The sequence below is a fragment of the Lycorma delicatula genome, chromosome 10 (assembly GCF_047948215.1).
Source record: "Lycorma delicatula isolate Av1 chromosome 10, ASM4794821v1, whole genome shotgun sequence".
Lineage (NCBI taxonomy): Eukaryota > Metazoa > Arthropoda > Insecta > Hemiptera > Fulgoridae > Lycorma > Lycorma delicatula.
In genome coordinates this window covers 31,435,172-31,455,143 of record NC_134464.1, presented here as the reverse complement: position 1 = coordinate 31,455,143, position 19,972 = coordinate 31,435,172, and the positions used below count along the sequence as shown (strand labels likewise).

The 19,972-nt window shown below is 31.9% G+C and overlaps 2 protein-coding genes across 3 annotated transcripts in view; both read left to right on the top strand.

The window, feature by feature from the left end:
- The window catches only part of LOC142331205 (interference hedgehog-like), a 354,772-nt gene that overhangs the window by 49,431 nt on the left and 285,369 nt on the right, over nucleotides 1-19,972 (top strand). For both annotated transcript variants that reach the window (XM_075376940.1, XM_075376941.1), the window contains exon 2: nucleotides 16,024-16,052. The gene's annotated coding sequence lies outside the window, so the exon portion shown is untranslated. The remainder of the gene's footprint in view (nucleotides 1-16,023; nucleotides 16,053-19,972) is intronic.
- Nucleotides 75-1,097, top strand: LOC142331702 (uncharacterized). Its single transcript, XM_075377735.1, has one exon. It carries the CDS (start codon nucleotides 75-77, stop codon nucleotides 1,095-1,097), a length of 1,023 nt encoding a protein of 340 aa, XP_075233850.1.

Genomic DNA, 19,972 nt, shown 5'->3' with positions numbered 1-19,972 from the left:
AAACAAACGATGTAGTTCGAAACATATACAAATAATTACTGTAAACAAAATTCGATCAAGAAAACTGTTTTGGGATGTCTATAAACATAAGATCATTTGCGGATGAAAACCGACGTTTGGATAATATTATAACACAATTATTTAGAGCCCAAAACAATTTTCATCTGAGAACACCATTCGTTCATTTATGCGAAGATGATGTATACTTTCTTTGTTCGAAGGTTAGAGACATATTTTTAAATGAACCTAGTTTACTGGAGTTAAGACCACCTTTAAAGGTATTTGGAGATATTCACGGTCAGTTTTTAGATCTATTACATTGGTTTAATTGTATCGGTTCCCCGGCCGATGTAACATTTTTATTTTTAGGTGATTATGTCGATAGAGGAAGACAAAGCGTTGAAACGATCTGTCTATTATTCGCTTATAAAATTAAATATCCTAAAAAAATGAATCTATTACGTGGTAATCACGAATCTGCCGGGATAAATAAAGTTTACGGGTTTTTTGACGAGTGTAAAAGAAGGTACAGTGTTAAATTATGGAAAACTTTTACGGATTGTTTTAATTGTCTTCCGATAGCTGCCGTTATCGATTATAAAATATTCTGTTGTCACGGTGGATTAAGCCCGCATTTAGAAATCGTTGAACAAATTAAAAAAATTGAAAGACCGACCGATATACCAGAATCCGGTTTATTAACCGATATTCTTTGGTCCGATCCTGAAGGAGGTGGTTTTAAAGGTTGGGCGCCTAGCGATCGCGGTATATCTTATGTATTTGGAGCGGATGTGGTACGTAGATTTTTATTAAGAAACGATATGGATTTAGTGTGTAGAGCTCATCAAGTTGTCGAAGATGGTTATGAATTTTTTGCTAATCAATCGCTTGTAACTATTTTTTCTGCTCCAAATTATTGTGGTGAATTTTCAAATAGTGCTGCTATACTAATAGTGGATGAAAATTTAGTTTGTTCTTTTATGACTGTTAAACCGTACGCGGCTAAAAGTTACAAGCCTTTTAATGCATCTAGTTATAATCCGACTGGTAAAAGTTTTTGGCCTAAAATTGAAGATAACATGGATATCGATTTATAATAATTACAGTTCTATTAATTATATTATAATGAAATTTTTATCATTAAATTAATTATTTTATTTAATAAATTATTGTTGATCGATTAAAGTTTTCTCACATTTATTTGTTTTTATTTATTCGTTGTTTAATACATTTATTTTAGCACCAATTTTAGGATATGTGTGTATATATTTATACTTAATGATTTGGATATATTATGAAAGATGAAAATTATATTACTCTGTTATTCTCGTAACTAAATAAATCCAAATGTTTGGATTAATTTAAAATTCTGTACTGAAATCAAATGTCATATAAAGAGGCCTATACATAAAATTCTGTGGCCCGAAAATCTCAAAATCTATTACATCATATGCATTGAAATTTATATATGTTGTAGTAGTGTATTTGAAGTTGTGCATGTGAAAATTTGATGAAGATTAGTCGAGTAGTTCTTGAATTACGCTAAATTTAATGTCGAAATTTGAGGTTATGTTGATCGGTGTGGTTTTCATACGCACGGTGGGAGGATGAAAATGAATTTTCTTTACGTTATGAGGTATGAGCGAGTACGAAAGTACCATTCATTTAAATCGGGGTTTCCCTATATATTTATGTACAGGCCTATGTATAAAATAGGACGAAAATCTGCAAAACTACTAGATCATTTCATTGAAATTTAGGTATGCTGTAGTATTATACCTTAAGTTGGGCATGTGAACATCTCTTGAAGGTTGTGTAGTTTTTTAATTACGCTAAATTTAAATCGACAACATACAACAGAGGAAATTTCTATGCTGGTCATGATGTAAAGCTTTTTCAATAACCAAAGCTATAGATTTTTTAAACGGAAATTTATATTGTCAATATAAATTTTATGATTTTTTTTAGCATCATTATTGCTTAATAACCTTATTGTCATGTTATTATGATATACCCACATTCGATTTTCAAACGTTCGGGGAAAATTTGTTGGAGAAAAATTTAAATGTTCATTCATTTTAGAATCGCTCTTTATATTTAGTATCATTCTGTATGCCATTTCTCTGCTTTCTTTTTTCTTATTTCTAATCCTGACCCCGAAGGTGAAGATACCCGCCTTGAGATGACCCCGGTCGCCACATCACCCCCTCTGTTTCTAGCCTTAGCCGGGCTTTTTCGGACCCTTAAATCTGATTACATCTCTCAGTCATCAGTTTGGCCTCTGTCAGGATGCCACCGATTCAAATGCCTCGACAGACATTTCCATCGTGAGAACAAAAAACCTATACTGTCGCCTTCGTATCAAGCGTTACCTAATTACATGCTTCTACACGAAATGTCTACATACCACTACCTTAACCCCCCTCCGACGAATCTAAACAAAGGAGCCACATTATTCATAAATTCAAATACCCAATATTCCCAACTAACCGGACAGATTCGAAGTTATAAACTTGAGTTTATAGGTTTTGAAGTTAATTAGGCTTTACAAGCCTAATTAACTTAACCCTAATAGCACCCCACATAGAACCTGTTTTTCGCAACATCGCGAAAGTTATACCTAAACAAAATTGTGTTCATCAAACACATAAAATTCAAAATTGAAATAAAAACACAAAGTAACTAACTTCTGATCCGACTGCCCCGAGAATTAGGCCGACCAGACCCCTCATCCAGAATCGCAGACTATCACAGAGTCTCCAACACAATATATAACATCCTCGCGGCGAGTGTTTACAGCTGCAAAGGCCGTCTTTCACATTCCAACCGCCAAACCCTTCTATCCCGCCAACTTTCCTCCTCCAAATTTCTTCTCTCCATTGCCTCCATCACTCCGGACATACACTGCTTTAGAGGTCGTCTACGATTCCTCCTCTCTCCTGGAATCCATTCCAACATCTTCACAGGCCATCTACACTCCTCCATTCAACGAACATGCCCGTACCAATGTAGTTTGCTTATTGCTCACCTCCAAAACATCATTCACTTTCCCCAATTCTTCTTCTGATCCCCTCATTTCTTACATACTTTCTTTTTCTTTCTTTTTCCTGTTTAGCCTCCGATAACTACCGTTTAGATAATTCTTCAGAGGATGAATGAGGATGATATGTATGAGTGTAAATGAAGTGTAGTCTTGTACATTCTCAGTTCGACCGTTCCTGAGATGTGTGGTTAATTGAAACCCAACCACCAAAGAACACCGGTATCCACGATCTAGTATTCAAATCCGTGTAAAAATAACTGGCTTTACTAGGACTTGAACGCTGTAACTCTCGACTTCCAAATCAGCTGATTTGGGAAGACGCGTTAACCACTAGACCATCCGGTGGGTTCATTTCTTACATATTGCATTCTTGAAACTCCACAACTCCTGAGCAACACGTCCATCTCCACAGCCAACAACTTTCCCTCATCTCCTTCTAACCTTCTGACCCGTACAATAAAATGCTCTCAATAACACTCTTGTACAACATATACATATTTGCTTTCCGTATCCCTTCAGACAAAGAATCGCACTTCTGGATAGCCAGCCGCCCCAAAGCAATGATTTATATCTTTTAAACTTTTTTTCTTGTGATAATATTGAGCCAAGGTTCTTAAGGTATTCACATGCCTCGCTGAGTTCTCATCTATAGTCAAGTCACTAGATACTTCGTCTTACTAAAATTTATCATCAAACCCCACTTTTAAAGCTCTCCGTCAATTCTATATATATATATTTATACATATACTCACCATCCATCTCCTCTCCAATCCTTCGACATTTTTTCGCCATTCTTCCAATACCTCAGCTAAGTAAAGCAAACAGAGTGGGAAAAAGGCAGCAACCTTTATGTAAATACTTTTTAACTTTAAACAATGTTGACAGATGTTTTCCTACCTTAACAGTGCTTACTCAATTCCTATAAATGCCATAAATTTATTTTACGTACGTCGGATGAAAGCAACAATTAAAACTTCGAACAATTTCTTCACCGGCAACGTTTCATTAGCTTTTTCTAGGTCTACGAAAACCTGGGACTCCTAAGCCTCCCTACCTTGTCAACCCCAGGAGTGTGATATACTTAATTGCAAATCCGGCTTCGGGTGGAGAGGAATTGTGAAATCGGAGTTTTAGATGATAGGGTGCGAGTACACATAGGCTCTATAACAACATCTAGCCAGCCGAACCCGTGCGAGGTATTTGTCCGCAACATCGATAACAAGTACGAAAACCATGTGGGTCTCCAAATTACTAACTATCCTTTTACTTAAAAGTTGTTTCAGATTGAAAATATTATCCACACATGACCTTCCTGCTGTAAAATCAGCCTGCTCCTCACCAATCACTATCTCCCTCTTTATTCTCATTTTTACAATGAGTCCGTACAACCTTCCGATAAACGACTTGACACTTATCCCTTTATAGTTCCTACAGTCTGTTGTAGCTCCTTTCTTATATATTGAATTGCCAGTTTCCATTCCTTTGGCATTTCCTGCCCATCAATAAGACATCCATTAAAAATACTCTGCAGTAATTCAATCACAAACTCCGGACTATTCTTAATGAGTTGTATTGGAATGTTTCTAGGACCCGGTGATTTCCATTTTTTGTCTGTTTCAGTACCCTATATAATAATAATAATAAAAAACACAAACTCATACGCAATATAGCTAACCGGGGTACTATTGCTAAGGCGCCTATGTTGGCGGGTAGAGCACCCAAACGGGACCCTAGCTACCCGGGTCACAATCTAATCATTAATCCTAAATTCCCACAGCCGGTAATATCCACACAGGTATTTGATAACCAAATACCGGTTAAATCGTTTTTAAAAACTGAAAAATCAATTTTATTTCAAATATATGTACTTATTTGTAATATCAAAATATAGATTTCTCTGTTTTGCTGTTTATTGCCAACCATTTTCGTCCTTATACGGGTACGGTTTTTTTAAAACATTAATTATCCTTATAAGCTCGAAGCTTTGCTTGGAAATTGGGATGTACATTTTAAAGTAAATGAAGAATATCATGCCTGATCGAGATTCAAACACGAAACCAGGAACTAAAAGACTGAGAGGCTGCACTCAACGGAGTTTTCAGTTTTTTTTGTAGGCCTGACCTTATTTTTAAATAGAAATTAAAAAATAACTTTAAAAAAAGCATATAAAGCTGATTTAAAAAAAACTGTTTAATTAGTTGTTTGGGCCAATTTAAAATATCAAAATTTAGAGAAAATTGGTTATATTTGATCAATATCAATTCTTTTTGTATTGTTTTTACGAGTTACTTAATATATATATATATATTCCTCGGTATCTGTGAATATTGTTAATAAAAAGCGAATTTGATTTTGATTTTACATCTAATAAATTAAGAAAAAAACATGAAAATATATAAATGTAAGAAAATACTTAAATAGACAAAAAAAAATATTAACTGGTTTCATTCGTTTTAATAGAAACTTGTTAATTTGCATTCTAAAGTATTATGTGGTATTGAGGATCATGAGATACTCCCTTATAATATATAGTAGCAGTTGTTGACCATAACTAAACTGAAGTACGAATAATGTACGATGGAAAATAAACGAGAGCCAAGTTCTTCTCAACATTTAGCTAGGACAGCGACGACATTAAGAAATAAATAAAACAAAATTTTAGCTATGTTAAATATCTTAGCCGACTTGCGTTTGAAATTATGTATTATAACTTCAAGTACCCTCATCGTATAAAGTATTAAAAGACACAAACAAATAAGATGTAATATATAAACGACGTGATACATTGAAATAACCAGTCTTCTTGGAGGACGTGAACATTGCACATTCATTAGTTGAAGTACGTATATATATATATATATATATATATACAGACACATACATACATGCTGACATTTACTAGGTAGTTAACACAAACATACACGTTTAAACTTAACTATCTTGAACGTAGGTTCTAAAGACCTACTTCAAAGTAAAATACAGACTTTGCTATAAATAAATAACCCATCGTCCTATGTAAATTTCTATATATAGTTAATAAGTACAGAAATAATAACTAGTGGTTGTCTTTATTAAATGTCCTAAATTCACACAAATGACGTAGTTTTTATTGCTTGATATTAACAAGTATGGATTTAATGACGGCGTAGGGGGATTATGTTTGTCTTAATATCGTCTATAAACTTATTAAAATTGAAAATTAAAACTTCTATTTAAAGTTATTTAAAATGTATTTCTTATGAAGTTATTTAAAATATTTGATTTGGTGTAACACTGACTGATTTTGGTTGAAATTTAATATAGATTACAAAAATAATTTAAAAAATCTGATGTGGACACCACATCAATTCCTTCTACGCCAATTTAATTACATGTATACATTTTTTTAGAATGAAAAATATGTAAAATTATATTTCACTAATAACTTCTGATTTTTTTCATATTTAAAAAAAAATTATTATTGAATTATTATCTGTTGTAATTTTTTTTTTTACAATCAGAGGTTAATTCTTATTAATAAATCAATATCTTTAAATTAAAAAAAAAAGTTAAAAAAAAGGAGATGTGGTCGGATTCGAACAAATATGCCTTCCTCTTGTAAGATCCAAATATTTCATTAATTAAGATTTTATTTGGGTATAACTTTGGAACCAATAGAAATAAATACCACTATCGTTGAAAAGCTCTCAATGAGGGCTTATTACTGCAGTTAAGGAAAAGTCCAAAATTCAAAAAAATTGGATTTTGGGCTTTTTCAGGAATCGTGATATAACATTTGGTCCAGTCGATTGTAATCAAAAGGGTAAGTGCACAACTATGTGTTACAGCAGTCCTAAATCCAAAATTTCAACATCCTACAACTAATCGTTTTTGAGATATGCGAGATACATACCAACGTGCAGACGTCTCGCCGAAACTAGTCAAATGAATTTAGGATTGGTCAAAATGGATATTTCCGTTGAAATCTGAAAATCGAAATTTTTCGCGATCACAATACTTCCTTACTTCGTACAAGGAATTAAAAATATCCAATCTTGCCTCATAAAAACAAAAATATTTAACTTATTTAGTTGAATGACTTGTCCCTTCAAAGTAGTAAAGTTGTTTCTGATGTTTTCCATTTACCCTAGCGATGTTGCCATTATTGAAAGCATTTTTTATGAGCATCATAAGTCCTCTTAACGTTATCCTTTCCTTTTTTTTTTACCTTTTCTCTGTATTTAAATCTCTTTCCTTTAAGCAGAATTTCAGACTTGGAAAAGAACTAAAAATCTCAGGGAATCAGGTGAGTAAGAAACTTTGTGAAGTTGTGTGTGATTCTGTATTTTGCCAAAAATGTGTGGGTAGTTTTGATGCGTAGGCTAGACCGTTGTAGTGATGAATTTTCCTATCCCCATTTTCCCACAATTGTGTGTTCTCTTGCGACGAACAGCATCTCTTAGCTGATAAAGAACAGTTATGTTGTACTTTCTGACAGTATCTACTCGAGGAGGGTACTGTTAAATTCAACTTTTCCGAAGGTTTCAGCTATTCATGTCATCACACGGTTGACTTCCCTTAGGCAAGTCCCTTTTACAATGTCCGTTTCCACTCTGTTTGTATCCACATTTGTTAATTGCTCCCGTTTTCCTTTTAGATCGTGTATCAGTTTTAATCTTCATTTTCTATTGATGTCTAGAGCATTAGCTGAATCAATTGTTCTCCTCTCATGAAGTTTAATCCAGTAAGTTTTGAATCGGCAACCTTTCTTTATCCCTTTTCCGAGTTCATATTTCACGTTTATTTTGAAGTACACTTCCTTTGAATCTTACTACATAGTGACTGTTTCTTTCTAGTAAATTCTTCTTTGCTTATTGTTATTGTTTCGTAACATTCATTCTGTGTAATATCTTTTACCAATTTTGAAATCATGTGTTGAATCTTTTGTGCTTCATCACATAAATATAACATGTCATTTACGAACATTATTGTCAGTCCTTCTCTGATACCTTCACGGATTTCTAGAACATATATTCAAAATAATATTAAAGAAGGTTAGAGATAAGTAACCGTCTCTTCGTAGATTAAATCTTTCTCTTTATGGAACCCATTTTTTTTATAAGGTTCTTTACCAGGATCTTTTCCGATCCTGGTAAAGTTGAAGTTGGGAGTGTATTGACGTGGGAGGGATAATGCTACGCTACAGTTGGCGGGGGAGTGACGATAAAAGGAATCAACGTTTTAAGTGGAAACTTTTCCTTTAAATAAAAATATTTTCCTTAAAAATTGTTATTCGAGTACAACAGGATTGTGGAGACTTTGACGGATCGGTGAGGATTCCGAAATTTTATCTAAAAGTGAATTTTAAGCTTGTTTTGAAATAAAATTAAAACAAAATAATAATGTGTAGATATAAGTTTGCTTTGATTTGTAAATTCGTTTGAATGTTGTTTAGTATATATGGTTTTAATTTTTTTTTTTTTTTTACTTAATTCTGATTTTTGTAGTATAACACCTTTACTGCAAGCACTTTCTAGAATTAAGGAAATAAGTTTTTAAAATATTTTTATTTTGAAATACTAAAATCGTATATCGTTTTTCTGGAAATAAGTAGTGTTTTTCTAGTCATTCGGATATTAGAAAGCGTTTCCTGTTGAATAAATGAATAAAAGGAATTCGTTTAGAGATAGTGCAATGTAGGACAATAGTTTTGAAAAATGTTAAACCCATCGTCCATGTTTTGGTGAGCGTTGTACAGGTATAGAATTTTTATGCACAGGTTATTCCTGTAAACGCTATATATTATTATATAAAAATGAATAGATTTAACAGCTATTGAAATGTCATGTTTTTGTCGTTAATAAAAATAAAAAAAAGAAGAGAATAGATGTCTAGCAGTTTGGGGCGTGTATATATATATATATATATATATATATATATATATATAAGTATTCAGACACAGCTGTAGTAATAAAAATAAGTAAGTAAATTGTCGCCTGTCACCGCCCAGTTCAGGTAGCATATTTGACCAGTCAAAATATTGCCCTTTCAGTCCTTTTTCTATAGCTACATATTTCTAACATCTTTGCAAAATAGGTGGAGTTGTGAAAATATGTTTTTTTCTTTCTTTAGAAACTGGGATTTTTTATTATTGTAGCTAAATAAAATAGAATTCTCCCAAGATTTTTGTATTTCTCAAATTTTTTTTCTATTAAAAAAAATTTAGAAATTATTTGTAGAATTTTTTTGTTATTTTTAGCTTATCAAATAATGCGTATACATACATTTTGTAAAAATACTGTACAACTAAAAATGAGTTTAATTATTTTATTTTATTTGAAAAAAGATTATCAGATAAAAATAGTAATTAAAACCGTTGTCGTAAGATTAGGTTCGTAATTTTCAATTTTTTTAAAACGTAAGTTTGTTTAAGATCGTTCAAATAATTATTAATATTTCTTGCATTTTATTATTTTTTAGCACTATTATCTTAGTACTAAATTGAATTTGTGCAATATTTATAATATTTTTATGGTTTATCCCCTTCCAGTTCCGGTTAAACTTCCATCATTTTGTTCGAAGTTGTATTTCTACAACCCACACAAATCCGAAATTGGCAAGGATGTTCATATAGGAAGCCTATGGGAATATACTTATTAGTTAGATTATATCTTAGCCAATTAATTTGAAGTTCAACTCGCGTCCTAATAATAGTAAAACAATAAGTAGTAAAAAAACAAGTAGAGCTGGCAACTAGTGTCGGACTGGGCCGACACTAGTTGCCAGCTCTCGACCGAAGTGACCAATTATCTCTTCGAGATCCTCAGGCGGGAACAATCTGTCTATTTTCACTCGAATTTCACTCTATTTTTCACCGGTGTGATCCTCTCTGAGAAGAATATCGGGCATTCGAAAAAAACACGCTACGCCGTTTCTTCGAATCTTTCGCAACCGAGGTAAAAATCTACCACCGGTTCAGGGCGTAGTTCATATGGCCATGCCTCCTAGATATCCATTCGGCTATATCGCCGATTAGTCGATGAATTCAGCGTCCTTTACCCGCGTCATTCCAGCGTCTCTGCTATACTTTAGTTTGTGCTGCCCTGACCCGCGAAGCCTCATGGCATCACCGCTCTTCGGGTGACCCGCCTACTTCCCAGGCTCTTTTCCTCGCATCGGTAAGCAACTCGATTGGCATCTGTCCTGCCTGAACTTTAGCCGCATCCTCGGAAACCGTCTTGTACGCGGAACAAACCCTGAGGCAGGAACGCCTGTGTGCGTTGATATCCTTTTGTTATTTATCGCATTGTTCAGCTCCCCTGCCCAAACCGGGCACGTGTCCCAGTTGCGTAGGAAACCTACCGCCAGGCAGAACATCAGACGATGACGATTTGATAAATTAAAAACTTCCACATTGGTGGCAATAATTTAAAAAGAATTGTTATTTAACAGTTAATTGGAAATATTTTTAGATTAGTTTTTGTTTTAGTTGATCAATTTTTTTTTTAAGAAAAACTTTTTCACGTTATCTTTTATCGTCAATATTATATAACTAGTTTAAAACACATCACCGTGGCCCAAATTATTATTTTCCAAAAGTGTTATGATAAAAAGAAATATCAATTAATATGAATTCAACTAGATAACGGAATGCCTCGTGTAAGAATTTATATTACTGAATACTACTCTATAAATAATGGTACAAATTGCAATTAGTATTTCATATTCATTACCAGTAACTAACCAAACATGTTTAAAAAGTATGTAACCTAATTTTTAGTACATACTATTCTGTAGTCGTCTTTTTTAGCTAATGTCATCGCTTTAAAATTCGTCGCTGCGTCGCTAGGAATTTATACTCGTACAATATTGAACACACACACACACACACATTCTATCTACATAAAGGCTGGCGCCTTGGATCTTTCCCAAAAAAACCACGAGCGTCATGTTTATAATTAATCTGGTTTAAAAAAAAGTCCGTACTCATTCATATTAATTCCTTAGAAATATTTTATTACGGGAAGGACAATTTTACTATATTATAACATTTTTTATCACCATTCTCATTTTTCTGTTTTATTTTCAGAGCTTTATTTTTTATTTTTATTTGTTTTGTTTGTCATCATACTTCTAAACTAAAATTTTATTAGCTATTTCATCTGATGATTATATATATATATGTATTAATTTATATTTAAAACAAAATGTTTTCTTTTCAAAAGAATTCTAATGTTAAAAATTCCTTACATACTTCATAAACGATTTACAAGTGTAAAATGAATTTTTTTTAATGTACATTTTTAATAATACTCGTATTTTACATATTTTATCTAATTTATTTTTAATTTTTAAAATAATGTGACAAATCTTTGTACTGTTAATCGATTTATTGGCTAGGTTGTGTTTGGAATAGTCCTGGTTTCGATCTAAAGGTTCGTTTAACATTAATGTTGGATATATAAAAGAAACGTTATTGATATAATCCATTAAGTATGGGGCTCTTTTTTATCGTATTTATTATTTTTCTTATTTTTTGTGTTTCTATGTTAAGATAATTTTGTAACTTTAATTTATTCTATTAAATTACTCAATTAATTTATTCAAGTTGATTGTGATAATCCAATAACCTTTTATTTTCATAAACTTCTATTTTATTGATCGCGTGTTTTTGAATTTTTTTTTTATTCCAGAAACTCATCATCATCACTTCAATGTGTTATCTGATTTTTATTACAAATTTAGTAGAATCATTCCCCTAAACGTTTAAATAATAACGAAAAATGTATGATTTTGAGTTAAGCCTTCCTAAGATAAACGTCCAGGATTTTTTTTAACCAACACTTTAGTATTTTTGGGTTCTGATGAACTGAATTTATAGAAAAACACTAAAATTTGGGCGAGTTAAAATAATTTCTATCTATTAAATACAGGTTTACATATTTATTAAAATACATTTGTATTTATCGCACCGTCACTACCGATAATAAATGTGCGACAAGAGTAAAAGGAAGAATAGCGCTGGCAAAACGAGCTTTCCAGGGTAAAAATAATATACTGACTGATAATCATACGAGTATGCAAGTAAGGAAACAGTTTGCTAAAACTTTTGTCTGGAGTGTTCTAACTTATGGGTATGAAATATGGACGCTTGGGAAAGCAGAAAGAAGACTGGAACAATGAAAATGTGGATTTAGAGGAGAATAACAAGAACAAGCTGGTTAGATAGGAAAAGAAATTATCAAGTATTAGCAGAAGTGTGTGAGAGGAGGTCCTTACTAAATGTTGTACGAAATTGATAGTACATGTAATACGACATGACCAGTTCTTGACGAATATATTTGAGGGCAAGGTTTTGGGTAAAAAACCTAGAGGTAGACCGATCCATCATCAATAATGATAAAGAAGAGATGGGTCTTTGTTTATATAATGACTTGAAAAGAGAAGCGGAGATGAGAGTAACGTGGCTAAATCAATAAGGCGTAACTTTACTGAATAATAATGATGAAATACAGGTATCCCATTAGATTTTATGCATAGAAAAATAAACATTTTTTTACGAAAACCATTTTTACTCGTATTTATATAATATACTCTACATTACTACCATTGTTTTTGAAGATATATTTCGATGCGTATCCTCCACTGCTGAAGAACACATAACCCCATAAGTTTCAATGCATAGAAAAAAATAAACATTTTTTTCCATATGGTGAATAAGAAAAAGATACAAAACATAAATCATCTCAAGGAACGTATCACCAACATCATTATAAGTTTTGTATTTTTTCCTAATTACACCATGGCCTTCATAAAAAAATAATACATACTTTCGTATATATGGAAACTTATGTTAGGGACTCTCTGTATTTGTGTGTTCTATAAAAACGAAGAAAATGAAAAGATCTTTTTATACGAATATTTTGTATATGTAATAATTTAAATTAAAAATTATTATGATAAAAATTTGAATTGTAATATATTTATGATAAATTCATTTATTATTTATTTTCAAATTGTATTATTATAAAATATCTAAATTAAGTTTATTTATTTTTGGTAAAATAAAAATGAGATTAACATGTTCCAATTTATTTACCAGGTTTGTTCTTGGATTTAAAAAAAAAACTTTTAAGTTGTGGACTACAACATTTTGCTTGAAAAACTATGGAAATCTGGAAAAGAGGTCAATGAAGTAAATGGTTCGTGACTTATTTTAGGGGAAGATCTCAACAGGTCAAATTAGGAGAAGAAATGAACTCTCAAGTACGGTATCCCACAGGGTTCTGTCTGTACCTGGAACCATTTTATTTATTATGAACATAAATGATTTATGTAGTGGAAAATTTAACAATAGAGTGACAATATTTGCAGATGATATAGCATTAGATAATGAAGCTGAAAGTTTATACGAAATAAGGAAAATATTGATAAAGACCTTATGAGAATTAGGTTGTGGTTAATAAAAAACGTTTGAAGTTTAAATGTAATAAGGACAAATTGTATAATTTTTCAATTAAAATGTCTGCCGGAATATTATACAGCATAAAATATCAGAATTTACTGGCTTGCGCCAATGTGGTTTAACAGCCCTTATGTTAATAGAATTTACGCTCAACTTAATAACACTATGAGAATGATTGCCGGGGTTATCAGGTCTACTCCTGTGGAATGGCTGTCAGTATTGAGCCACATACCAACCCCAGATCTGCGCTGTATGAACGCTCTTATAAGAGAGTACAAGAAGATTATAGATAATCGAAACCTACCAATACATGAGGACACTGAGGATACAATCATGGTCGCTTTCGATCTAGAAAGCCACCTATCAAAATAGCAATTGCTGCCATAGAGGAAGGATTTAACCTAACTGACGCCTGGCGTCAAGAATGGACCACAAAACAGAATAACCAAATCCCATGTATCACTCAAATGCCGTCGGGGTTTGACTTACCACGTAAGACATGGTCAACGCTAAACAGAATACGAACTCAGCATGGTAGATGCGCCTATTTCCTTTATAAATGGGGTAAAACACCGACGTCCCTTTGCGAGTGTGGCAAAAATCAAACTGTCGAATACATCCTAGAAGTTTGCCCTAGGACAGCTTATGAAGGGACTCCTGAAGATTTCCTGATGGCTACTATAGAATCAGTTGCTTATATTAATTTGTTAAATGATTATTTGTAATTTTTCACTGTAATTGGTGTTGTGTTTTGGTGTCATACACTAAATAAATAAATAAAATCAGAATTTAAACTGTAATACAAACATGAATTGTACGTGCCAAACTATACCGCAAATAAATACGGGTTAGTATCTGGGAGTAATTTTAGATGTGAATCTGTCTTCAAAGTAAATAAAATAAAAAAAGAAATTGGATTAAGTATGTATAAATTATATTTTTTAAAGAATTTTTGTTCGATTTAGTTACTAAGTAAAGATGTTCTATCACTCCTTGATAGAATTGTGATTAATGCATGTTACAACTTGTTGGGGAGGTATGTATTATTCTAATACAGTATAAAACCATTATTGGTAGCACAAAAACATGTAATTAGAAAGATTTCATATAAAAAAAAAAGCTGACAACACAGATGTAGAACTTTCCGTCGCGCGGCTTTTTTCTAATGCTTTGCTTATACACTCATAATTTAATTTAAAATATTTATAATTTTATTTAAATATAATACTTTGTATTTATTTAATTCAGTGTTTCAAACTAAAGCGCGCCCACATACAGCTGTGCGTCAGTGCTACATTAGCGCTCCTTGTGGGGAGAGGAGTAATATTGACGCAATATACCCACTCAGCCACTAGTTTAGAGCTTTTTTTGGGGTGGGGTGCGATTTTGAATAAATGTTTTTTGCAAATATTGTTTTTTAATTGTTAACAAATGTCCCTTAGTAAAATAAGACCTTAATTAGGCGAAATCTCGAGTTACTGAGAGTGTCCTTGCTCTACAGCCTCACCCCGTTGTCATTCTAAATTGAAAATTTATTGGCATCAGTGCTCCGTATATAGAAGTAATCTGACCATGTTTGGTCAAAATCGGTCCTGTAGTTGTTGAGCTATAAGGTCATATAAAGGGCGTCACCGAACACACATACTTATATACAAACATCCGGAAAATTTCCATCCGGTTTTTTGGGTTCCTTAGGTGTCAAAACGTCAATATCCGGTGAAAACCGCTTATGCCCGAATTGGAACGATTACGATACTTTCCCTTCTAGACGGGAAAGCAATCGATTTTACGAAAATTTTCCAGTTTTTAAAAAAAACTTAGCGTATTGCCCCTATGATATTTGTATGTTTTTTGCGTACTAAAATTTTTTTTATAGAAGTTATATGTGTAGAGTAACGCACATATATATTAAGAGTAATTTAAGCAGTAATGATAAATTTGTGTTACCTTTGCCAAAATTGGAACTGCATTTTTATTCATTTGTGGCTCTGAAGGTGTACAATTTCTTATCTAATAATGTAAAGGAATCAAGAAACTGTAGCGAATACAATGCTCTGTTGTTTGTGGGGATAACATTGAAGTTATTCTAATCTATTTACTGAAGTAATTATTAAAAGAAATTAATATCTTTGGATTACAATATCTATAAATTATTATTGTTATTTTAAGTTGCTGGCGGTATATCTCAGAATTTTTGTTTCACTTTATAAAATGTTATTGTAATTGTAACTCTCGACACGGATTTCTCTACAGAAGGTACCTAAATTTTCATTCACATTTTATGTTACGATTTGTAGAAAATGTTGTATTGAATTTTCTCATTATTATTATTATTAAAAGTAAAATTCATAATTTTTTTTATTGTTTGTAATTGTGTGTGAAAATAATAAATAAAATTTAAAAAAATATATAAAGCAAAAAAATATTTCGTATCATCTGGTCCGGCTTACGTATGTTGTGTGTTAATGATTTACTTAGGTGTTAGTAGTCTTTAATATTTGATATCAATAATTTATTTACTGTTTTTTTTTTCTAGGTGAGAGAAGACTTCTTCATTTGAAGAATGTAAGTTGATATCATTATAATAATATTTATAAGTTTAATTATATATATTTTCGTTTTCAATGCTGCCATGAATGATATTAATAAAAGATTTATTTAGGTTTGTCATTTGGGGAAATAGTAAATTGCACAGGATGTGACAATTACTTTGAAGAAATATTAATGACATCGGTTGCCATGTCATTCCTTGTACCGAGTCATCAACTGTAAGCGTAAAAAATAACAGTATTTCCAAAAAATAACTGTAGGATGTTTTTGATGCACGGCTTACACACACAACTTAATTTAAAATATTTATCATTTTATTTAAATATAATATTTTTCGTTTATCTAATTCAATGATTTTAACTAAAGGGCGTGCGCATATCGTATTTAATTCGCGCGGATATGGCGGTACTGGCGGCGACGGTCGGCACTAACTAAACTGATGTAGTTTCATAACTTACAAAAAAAAAATTCTCTTGTACACTCGGCGGACTGGTGTAGCCGCGAAGCTTAACTCACCAGGTACTGAGTCAGACGGGCGATCGAATTCGAGACCCGGTCAGACCGAGTTACTTTTTTACGCTTTAAATATTATTCATTTATTTACTTCCACCGCTCAGCTGTGACGTCACAAAGTAACAGTAGTTTAACGCATTTTTTTGGGGTGCAATCTTGGTAAGATTCTTTTTTGCAAATAATGTTATTTTTAATTGTTAAGAAATGTGCCTAAGAAAAATATAACCTTAATTAGGCGAAATTTCGAGATACTGAGAGTGATCTTGTTCTACAGCCTCACCCCGTTGTCCTTTTAAGTTGAAAATTTAATGGCATCAATCTTTTCATAGAAGTATAAGAACTAAGTTTGGTCAAAATCGTACAGTAGTTGTAGAGATATAAAATGATTATTTAGAAGCCAACACCGAACACACACTCACGTACATACGAACATTAAACCATCACATCCGAAAAATTTCCATCCGGTTTTTTGGGTTCCTTGTGTGTCAATACGTCAAAATCCGGTGAAAACCGCATTTGCCCAAATTGGACCGATTACAATATTTACCCTTCTAGAGCTATAGCTCTGTTACAGCGCTATGCAAACGAGAAAATAAAATATTAAATATTTTGATTAACTGTAGTAAATACACGAATATCAGACGGCCTACTTCATTTTCCTTATAAACTGATATATCTCTATGAATATATATGTTTTTTTTAACTGTAAGAAGATTTTTGTTAAGCTGATAGTGATGTTTACTTTCTTTCAATTTAAGTTTACTATATTTATTGTAAATTTTACCCTTGAAAGATTTAACATTTCTAAACATGGAGAGAGTACTTTTCTCGTAAGATTTTCCATATAAGGACGCGTTTTCTCTTCTTTTGTCTAAAGGTTGAAGCTGAAATGAAAAAATGCATAATATCATTTAGTGTATCTCCAATACCAGTTATCAGGGTAGGCGTGCATACGCTAAGGGAAATAAATACGATCGACATAGTTTTCATCAAAATACTACGAGAATATTTCCACTTTCTAGTCAAGTTTTTAATAAATATAAACCAGATCATCTTTAATGACGTCTGTTATCTATTTTGGTATTCACTTTGGCATTACACTTACAATTTGTATATCATCACTTCATATCGTTCGTCTTTTATTTATATTATTTTTAAAGATCCATTTCAATAATAATTAAATTTCTTCTTCCTTTACTAATAGAATGAGAAGGTAAACTTCGCGTTGCAATTATAACAGTGTCCAGCAAACAACTGACTGACTGAAATATAACATTTCATATTAGTAAGTATATAGAGTACATTAATTAGTTAGTATAAGTTTAAATATAAAACTCATATAAATTTAATTTTATTTGTTTTTAACATTTTATGTATAACAAGACAAAAAATACTAATATTAAAAACATTTTTTTACATTGATAATACAATTTGACATTACGTTTTTTTTTTAAAATCATTTTAATAAAACTTACGTAAAAGTGAAATCTAGTGGGTTATTTATCTGCAAGTAATTGTTTTTGTTTCTGTCGCTGCACATTTTTCATTCAAGCGGATGTTTTTAGGCGGATTAGTAGTAAACTTTTGTAAGCATGCTCACTACTCCGGTACACGGTGACTTCACTCTACCTCTGTAATTTTATGTAGCTTTGTGTGGTGTGAATAACGTATGTAGAATGTTGGCGTTGAAAAAAATGGAAGCGCTTGGTTGTTACTACCAATCAGTGATTGTGATCGCTTAATAACGCGGTGCAGGCGTGGCATATCAGATACAATTACAGAGGCAGGAATAATTATAGAAACAGATTTATTTTTTATACAATATGATTGGTTGTAGTATATCTTGTTTTATAGACGGAACATCGTTATTTCTATATTCGTGTAAAAAAAATGAATTCGTTTATTTTCGTATATATATATATATATATATATATATATATATATATATATATATGCGTGCTTTTATTTACTTTTTTTACAGCAGAGATTGAACATTAAATACAGTAGTTAAAGTTATCTATAAAGATAATGTTAAAATATGATATATTTGCATCTGTCAAAAACTACTACATCTATAGAAATACATCGTAGTTTGTACATTAATATATAAATATTGAATCATAAGTGGATTTGGATTGGTTTCCAAATATTTTTTTTATGCTTACCGGATAAAATAATGTAGATAATCCTCTCTTATGTTTGGTCAGAATTAATTATTGTCTAGATGGTTTTCAGCCTTTGTGTCTGATAAAATGTAAAGTTTTGTGGTTATATATGATATAGTGTTAACAGTATTCAGGGACGGTACGTTTTTTATCGGTCAAAATTTGTAGTATTCCAATTGATTAATTTTATTCATACCTTATGATTGGTTAAAAAAATAGGGACTATGATTGGTTGGTGTTTACCGCCTAATAATTGGTCAATTCCTTTTACAGTTGTGATCGGTGAAAGTAGTGCTTTTTGATTGGTCAATCGTATTTGTACTTGTGATTGGTTAGGAAAATACGGTATTCTGATTAGTTAGTTACTGAAGTAATCTGTGGGGGATTAAACTGAAGAGTAATCTGTGATATGCAAGAATGAATGTGTATAGTCATTTGTTTAGTTTTTATTGGCATTGCTTTGGGAGGAATAGAATCGTGTTTGGATTGTATTTCATTAATTATTAATACGTTAATTAATATTTCACAGATTGTGAAAATAGGAGGAGAAAAGATTATGGAGGTAGAAGAATTTTGTTATTTGGGAAGTAGAATTACTAAAGATGGACGACGCAGGAGCGATATAAAATGCCGAATAGCACAGGCGAAACGAGCTTTCAGTCAGAAATATAATTTGTTCACATCAAAAATTAATTTAAATGTCAGGAAAAGATTTTTGAAAGTATGTGTTTGGAGCGTCGCTTTATATGGAAGTGAAACTTGGACGATCGGATTACCTGAGAAGAAAAGATTAGAAGCTTTTGAAATGTGGTGCTATAGGAGAATGTTAAAAATCAAAAAGGTGGATAAAGTGACAAATGAAGAGGTGTTGCGGCAAATAGATGAAGAAAGAAGCATTTGGAGAAATATAGCTAAAAGAAGAGACAAATTTGTAGACTACATATTAAGGCATCCTGGAATAGTCGCTTTAATATTGGAAGGACAGGTAGAAGAAAAAAATTGTGTAGGCAGGCAACGTTCGGAATATGTAAAACAAATTGTTAGGGATGTAGAATGTAGGATGTATACCGAAATGAAACGACTAGCACTAGATAGGGAATCTAAGAGAGCTGCATCAAACCAGTCAAATGACTGAAGACCAAAAAAATAATAAATATTCATTATTTTTTTTAAATTTTGTTACGTACATAATCACATTGTGGCTTGATGACCTAAATGTTTTATTTGTTGTTTAATTTTAGTAGATTATAAGGTTTG